Here is a 6,497-nt window from a genome sequence, read left to right on the forward strand (position 1 = left end):
GAGCATTTCCGTTGTGTTGCAGCTTTATTTTGTTGTGTTGTACATTTTCTGTTGTGTTGTGGCTCATTTCTGTTGTATTGTACATTTTCCGTTGTGTTGTGGCTCATTTCCGTTGTGTTGTGGCTTAATTTCGTTGTGTTGTGAACATATGTTTGCTTTTTAAATTTTGTTGTGTTGTGCACTACTGGGCCACCGTACATATCCTCTCATTCCCTCCTCTAATGGTTGAGTAACCCGAGACGTTTTACAGAAGGGCTGGAATTGATTTAGAGGATGGGCTCCACAGGGCGAGGCAACATTTATAAGAATGACACTTAGTGACTCAGCAGATCATTCATTCACCTCCGACAGAAGGGGAAACTTCATCGTTCCTGCTAAAAAATGTAGTGCTTGAATATAACAGATTTTACATTACAATTCTGCATGTGTAATGATGAAAATGATGCAAAAACTACTGTTCTAGTACTGTACTGTCATATGAAAGATAAAGCATGGATTTACTGTTTCTTAGACAAGCATGTGATGTTGTTTACATAGGAAATGACAACTGAACTGAGCAATGCTCTGTTTGGGATTTTCACATTGTTATGCTGATCATATCTCCCTCTCCTACTTTCTAGCTTGTGAAAATGGAGTCTTTGACTGCAGCAAACACACAGTTCTCCCTCGACCTGTTCAAGAAGATCAGCAAAGGAAACGCATCAGGAAATGTGTTCTTCTCGCCTGTCAGCATCTCCTCGGCTCTGGCCATGGTGTCGCTCGGTGCAAGAGGAAACACAGCAGCTCAGATGATTAAGGTAATCTCACACAATATACTTTTAAAAGTGGTGATGGGAAAGTAGACTTAAAAACAGTCAGCAATGAATTACTCTTTCCAATCAATTATCAATGGCCTGAGGGCCAAAATCAACAAAGAATGTGTTTTACATCATCAGTTCTTCATTGTCTTTTCTAGTAGATTTTAAATTTCTCATTTCTAATGAGCATTTGAGAAGTGCACTCACAATATGTTGAAGTTATCTTTATTAATTCTACCATAACAATGCTGTGTAGGTCCTGGGCTTTAACAATGAACCACCAATACCTGCTGAACTCAAGGTTTTGTATGAATATTTACATCAAACACTAACCCAGTTAACAGGGAACGTTCTCAGAACTTTAGCTAACATTCTGTCAAGGTTCTGTTGTATGAACAGCTGTATTTACTGTAGAGATGCATGTATCCTTTGGGTTCGTCTGAGTCTACTGATTAAATCTGATATTGTTGATGCAAACAGAAATGTCCAGAGGAAAAACCTGAGGACCAAATTCATTCCAGCTTCAACAAGTTCATGAGTGAGCTGAACAAACCAGGAGTCCCGTATGTGTTGAGTCTTGCCAACCGCCTCTACGGAGAGCAATCCTACCAGTTTGTTGAGGTAAGAATCGGTTTATTCACTGGAGGTTCTGGAAATGTTCTCAACTCGTTTACACCTTAATTGGTTTGCTATGTAACAGAAATTCATGAATGACGCAAAAAGCTACTATGAAGCCGGACTGGAGAAGGTGGACTTCAAGAACGAATCAGAGGCTGCTCGTGTCAACATCAACAAATGGGTGGAGGAAAAAACACAAGGTGAAATCCAGCATAAACTTATTCTACATTTGAAACTTATTCTTCACTCTTACAAATAAAACTTTTTCATGTTTTTTGCAACACTTTAGATTCAGCAAAAATGTATTTTTAAGGGCCATGTTTGGCTTCATGGGTTCTTGAGTTGAGATATATAGTAAAAATATCAAACCAACCAGTTCAAATCACTGCTCAAAGTGAACAATGTCCATTTGTATTTTAGAGAAGATCAAGGACTTGCTGCCACAGGGAGCCATCGATGGGATGACGAAACTGGTTTTGGTGAATGCCATCTACTTCAAGGGAAACTGGGAGGAGAAATTCCCAAAGGAAGCCACCAGAGATGGGCTGTTTAAGCTGAAAAAGGTGGGATTTCATAGCCTGACTACGTCAGACTTCCTACTTCCGCTAATTTCATTTCGCTCCTGTAGTCAGTCTGAGATAGCAGCCTATCTTTCTGTTTTCCACCGGCCTGAAAACAGCCTGGCCAATCAACGAACAGAGGGCGGGCTGAAAGCCGTGACGTAGTCGGTAAGCGCCGTGTTTAAGATTAGGTCAGGGAAATCGAAAACGACCGCTGATATGGAGACGCGGATGCAATTGGCTCTGTTGTGGAGAATATTCCCGGCATTAGCAAACTGAAGCCCGAACACGAAGAGTGTGTATTAAACATTTTGAATGGAGGTGATGTTGTGGCCCTACTCCCTTTGGGAAAAGTTTAATTTATCAACTATTACCGATCGTCAGCGAGAGACTGGGGAGCCTTTTGACAGGTCAGTGTCTCTTTTCTTTTCCAGGTCTTAAATACCGTAAAACTTCAAATAATAGCCCGGGCTTTCATTTGCCCAAATCGTCGAACTGCACCGGCTTGTACTTGAGATAGGCGTCTAACTTATATGAGACAGGCCTTTATAGTTGAGATGTTGTTCATTGAGATGTTGTTCCTAGAGTCTATAATCTCTAAAAATCTCCAAATGCTCCACGTGAAACCGCGGTCTTCCGACCTCTTACTATCTTGTCGATTGATTTTTATGAATATGCGCGAGGGAGAGAGAGCAAGACAGCGCTCGTGTTGTTTGTAGACGTGGGAGTGCGCACGCGCGGCCGGGGCTCTCTCTCTCTCTCTCTCTCTCTCTGCTCGTTTGTGCCCTGTCAAGCGCATCAGTCATTCTATTACATCACTCACAGATCAAAAAAGTCGTTTACAGCCATGTTCACTCGGGTATTTCGCTCGCATCATCAAGTGTTTACAGTGGAAGTTCAATCATAGATTTGAGTTCGATGCATGATGTCTGTGGTTCGATGCGGCTGTGTCGGCGCATAACATGCGTCATAAACAAACTTATCTGATTGGCTTACGGGTAACCAATGATTTTAAACTTCAGTACGCGCCCCCTAGCGAGAGAGAAAACACTTCTCTATTATGCTATCCCAGACTCTGTGTACGAAGCAAAGTGAAGTAGCAGAGTCTGGTATTACCAGGCTAGGGATTTCATGCTCTTTTTAAAAACATTTTTAACAATCATGATGAAGGGTTTATAATGTGTTTCCATTTATGTTTGTCAGAATAAAACTAAACCAGTGAAGATGATGGAGTGGCGGAGTAAAGATTATAGAAAGGAGAAGTTTCCTCTGGCCTTCATCCCAGAGATCAAGAGTCAGGTTCTGGAGCTGCCGTATGACGGGAAGAATCTCAGTATGTTGATCATCCTTCCTAATAAGATGAAAGACAACACCACTGGCCTTCAGAAGGTGATTTGAATGCTTAATTAGCCAGCCTTGACCATTCAGATGTTTACTTGTAGAACAGTTTTCATTTAGACTATTTCAACTATTCATCTGACATGTCTCTCTTATTATCCAGCTTGAAAAGGCACTGACCTACGAGAAGCTCATGGAGTGGACTAATCCAGAAGTCATGCGTCAAGAAGAGGTTGAAGTATCTCTGCCTAGATTCAAGATGGAGGAAACCTACGACATGAAGAGTCTTCTGATCAGCATGGGAATGGAGGATGTTTTTGACGAGAAGAAGGTGAATCTTTCAGGCATGTCCTCCAACAACGACCTGGTGGTGTCGAAGGTGATCCATAAAGCCTTTGTTGAAGTCAACGAGGAAGGAACCGAAGCGGCTGCAGCCACCGGCGTCTTCGGTGAGGCTTTGTGTTATATCTCCCCGAAGGTCTTCAACGCAGACCATCCTTTCCTTTTCTTCGTCCGACACAATCCAACCAAGAGCATTTTGTTTTACGGACGCTTCTGCTCTCCATGAGTGAGTCCTGCTGCATGAGACGCTTCCAGCTAGTTTAGGTGATGATCTGGTTAAAATGTTAAACGAAAATATTAACAAAAACTATAACAGTATATGAATGATACTAAAATATCAACTGCATGGATGCTTTTTATTGAAATGATGTGAATTCGACATTGTAAAGATTTAAACTTTTCATTGAGCATTATCATTTCTATAGTGCTGTTATCACTTTAAACATAAACCTCAAAACATTTAGCTTAGAAAAAAAAATATGTAGTGATGGTAATTAATATTTTTCTGTTTATGATTGAAGAAATGAAATGCACTGCAGTCGTCCTGAGTCTCATTCAGGTTGATGTTTTCGACAGGTATCTTCATGCTACTGTATATGTAATGTGATCAAATCTATTAGTTTACATAAACATATGTTTATGTTGTTTCTTGCACTACACAACTGCTATTATACAGGTCAAATTATGTGTTTGCATTCACTGTAACCGTATATTAAACATAAATTAAACAAATATTTACAATTCTTGAATTAAACCTGCTTTGTTTGAGTTTTTATTGTAATTTAATAAACACCGCTTGTTCGATAGTAGGACTGAAAAGGGTTGGACTGTAATAGGGGATAGCTTATTTTTAGCTTTTCTCAATGGGGTGTCGATCAGAACACACTGGATTCGATCAGTTCCATGCAAAGGAGGTTTATTGTTTACAGTCTTAGCTGTACACAACAGCAGTACACAGGATTTTCTGCTTAACAGTGTATTTAGATGTGTGTGTGTGGTCTACAAAGGGAAAGAAATAAAGATATATATCAACAAATGTCTTGAGTATTATTCCACAAACATTATCTCCAAAAAACTACCAATTTCTCAAATAAAGAATGAAGAAAATAATATAAAAGCAACAAAATAATTATTAATATGTAACACCGCCAGCCAGTGGTCAGAAATGGTAAAACATTCAAAACCGAAACTAATTCTGAGGTGATTTAACTGAAAGGCACGTAATCAGAAACGTCCCGTTATTAAATAAGTGTTTCAGCTATTAATGTGATGGACACACATACATACAAGTCAAACACTGGGTGCAATATAAACACTATAAATTGCGATTAATATGGTGCATAATATTCGGCACATTCATTCACGTGCACTCAAAAACAAATCACTTACGAACGGATGACATTGTATCAAGGCTTTACAAATCCTTAACAATCATTTAAGTTATTGTTAACATGGTAATCAGTCAACTTACATTTGCTTATTGACGACGCACACTTTGCGCACAGCCGCACACAGTCTCACTTGCACTTTCCGTAACTCTCTGCTGATGATGACTGACAGAAAGTAGAGCATGCGCACTTGACTCGACCTTTCCAACACAGCTGTTACAAATAAACTGTAGTCAAACTCTGGTACCAATGAAACTCAAAGAAAACTGACTTCTGAAAAGGTGTTGAGGGGGAAAACACGGAAAGAGAGGAAAATAAACTACCATTTTAATTAGTAAAATAAGTTTATTTTTATGAATGTCACATCAGGGTGTATATGTTTTAATATGAATGAATCACTCAATTAATTATGGCTAAAATGTTATCTTTTATATTTTTACCATTTGAGAATTCTGTTTCATAATGCTACTGTATAAAAGTTGCTAAAAAAATCTACCATAGGCAGTTTAATGATGGTAGGGTATCAGTCAGTCAAGAACTCTATCAGCCAGTCACGTTCGATTGAACTGACGTATTGGGATCTCACCAGAGCCCAATTCTATTCAATTCATTTCAATTCAAATTTATTTGTATAGCGCTTTTCACAATACATATTGTTTCAAAGCAGCTTTACAGAAAGTGCATTTCAGAAAAGTACATAGAAAAAAATACTGTTAGTTAATCATGTATTAATTTAGGGCATAACATATCGCCGGCGTCGAGTCGTCTCTTCACAGGCGTTTAGTCATCTCATCGCAGGTGTTGGGAACTCTGAAGTCTCCGTGAGAGGCTGGATACAAACTGGAGCTGACGAACGACTGGCGTCCCGAGATAACAGCAGAAAAGAAAATGGGAAATAATTAGCATGCTGTTCATAAAATCAATGCATTCGATCTGATTCAACAGTGGTATAAAAGGTAAGCATTATGTTAATGCTTGGCTAAAGAGATGCGTCTTTAATCTAGTTTTAAACTGGGACAGCGAGTCTGAGTCTCGAACAATATCAGAGGTGGAAAGTAACGAATTACATTTACTCGCGTTACGTAATTGAGTAGTTTTTTGTGTACTTCTACTTTTTAAAGTAGTTTTTAAAATCTGAACTTTTAAGTACGTTTTCTTTGAAGTATTGTACTTCGCTACATTTGAAATCATATCCGTTACTGAGTAAAAAATAATAATACAAGGGGGAGAAAAAATCACACACTCCGGAAACTACTGAATTGATTTGAAGGGCGGGAGAACAAACGCGCAAAAAAGGTGACGCAGACCCAGCTGAAGCTGAAAGCTAAGCGCCAAGCGAATTATGGCCAGTATGAAAAGTAGAAAAAAAGCGTGGTTGTCCTCGAGGATAGATATCCAATTTGCAAAAAATGTGGACGCAAAGTGGCTGCAAAAAGAGGATATAGGACACCATC

The 6,497-nt window shown here is 39.2% G+C and overlaps 1 protein-coding gene across 3 annotated transcripts; it reads left to right on the forward strand.

Moving 5' to 3' along the window:
• Nucleotides 1–236: 236 nt before the first annotated feature.
• On the forward strand, nt 237–4,691 carry LOC143730991 (leukocyte elastase inhibitor-like). 3 transcript variants are annotated; one of them, XM_077221619.1, is made up of 8 exons: nt 237–383; nt 621–797; nt 1,054–1,098; nt 1,278–1,418; nt 1,498–1,615; nt 1,836–1,978; nt 3,179–3,364; nt 3,477–4,691. In XM_077221619.1, exons 2-8 carry the CDS (start codon nt 630–632, stop codon nt 3,879–3,881), a joined length of 1,206 nt encoding a protein of 401 aa, XP_077077734.1. In that variant the 5' UTR covers nt 237–383; nt 621–629; the 3' UTR covers nt 3,882–4,691. The 3 variants fall into 3 exon arrangements, with proteins under 3 accessions (XP_077077734.1, XP_077077736.1, XP_077077735.1); XM_077221621.1 differs by lacking the exon at nt 1,054–1,098 and having other exon boundaries at nt 247–383; XM_077221620.1 differs by lacking the exon at nt 237–383 and having other exon boundaries at nt 411–797.
• The last annotated feature ends 1,806 nt before the right edge of the window (nt 4,692–6,497 follow it).

Source organism: Siphateles boraxobius, unplaced genomic scaffold (genome assembly GCF_051911475.1).
Source record: "Siphateles boraxobius isolate OS27281-9 unplaced genomic scaffold, OSU_SipBor_1 84, whole genome shotgun sequence".
NCBI lineage: Eukaryota > Metazoa > Chordata > Actinopteri > Cypriniformes > Leuciscidae > Siphateles > Siphateles boraxobius.

Excerpts from the sequence above, each read along its gene's own strand:
- LOC143730991 (XM_077221619.1), top strand. The coding sequence starts at position 630 with ATGGAGTCTTTGACTGCAGCAAACACACAGTTCTCCCTCGACCTGTTC. Across the intron at positions 798-1,053 it reads CAGCAGCTCAGATGATTAAG|GTCCTGGGCTTTAACAATGA; the intron begins GTAATCTCACAC and ends AATGCTGTGTAG. Across the intron at positions 1,099-1,277 it reads CAATACCTGCTGAACTCAAG|AAATGTCCAGAGGAAAAACC; the intron begins GTTTTGTATGAA and ends TGATGCAAACAG.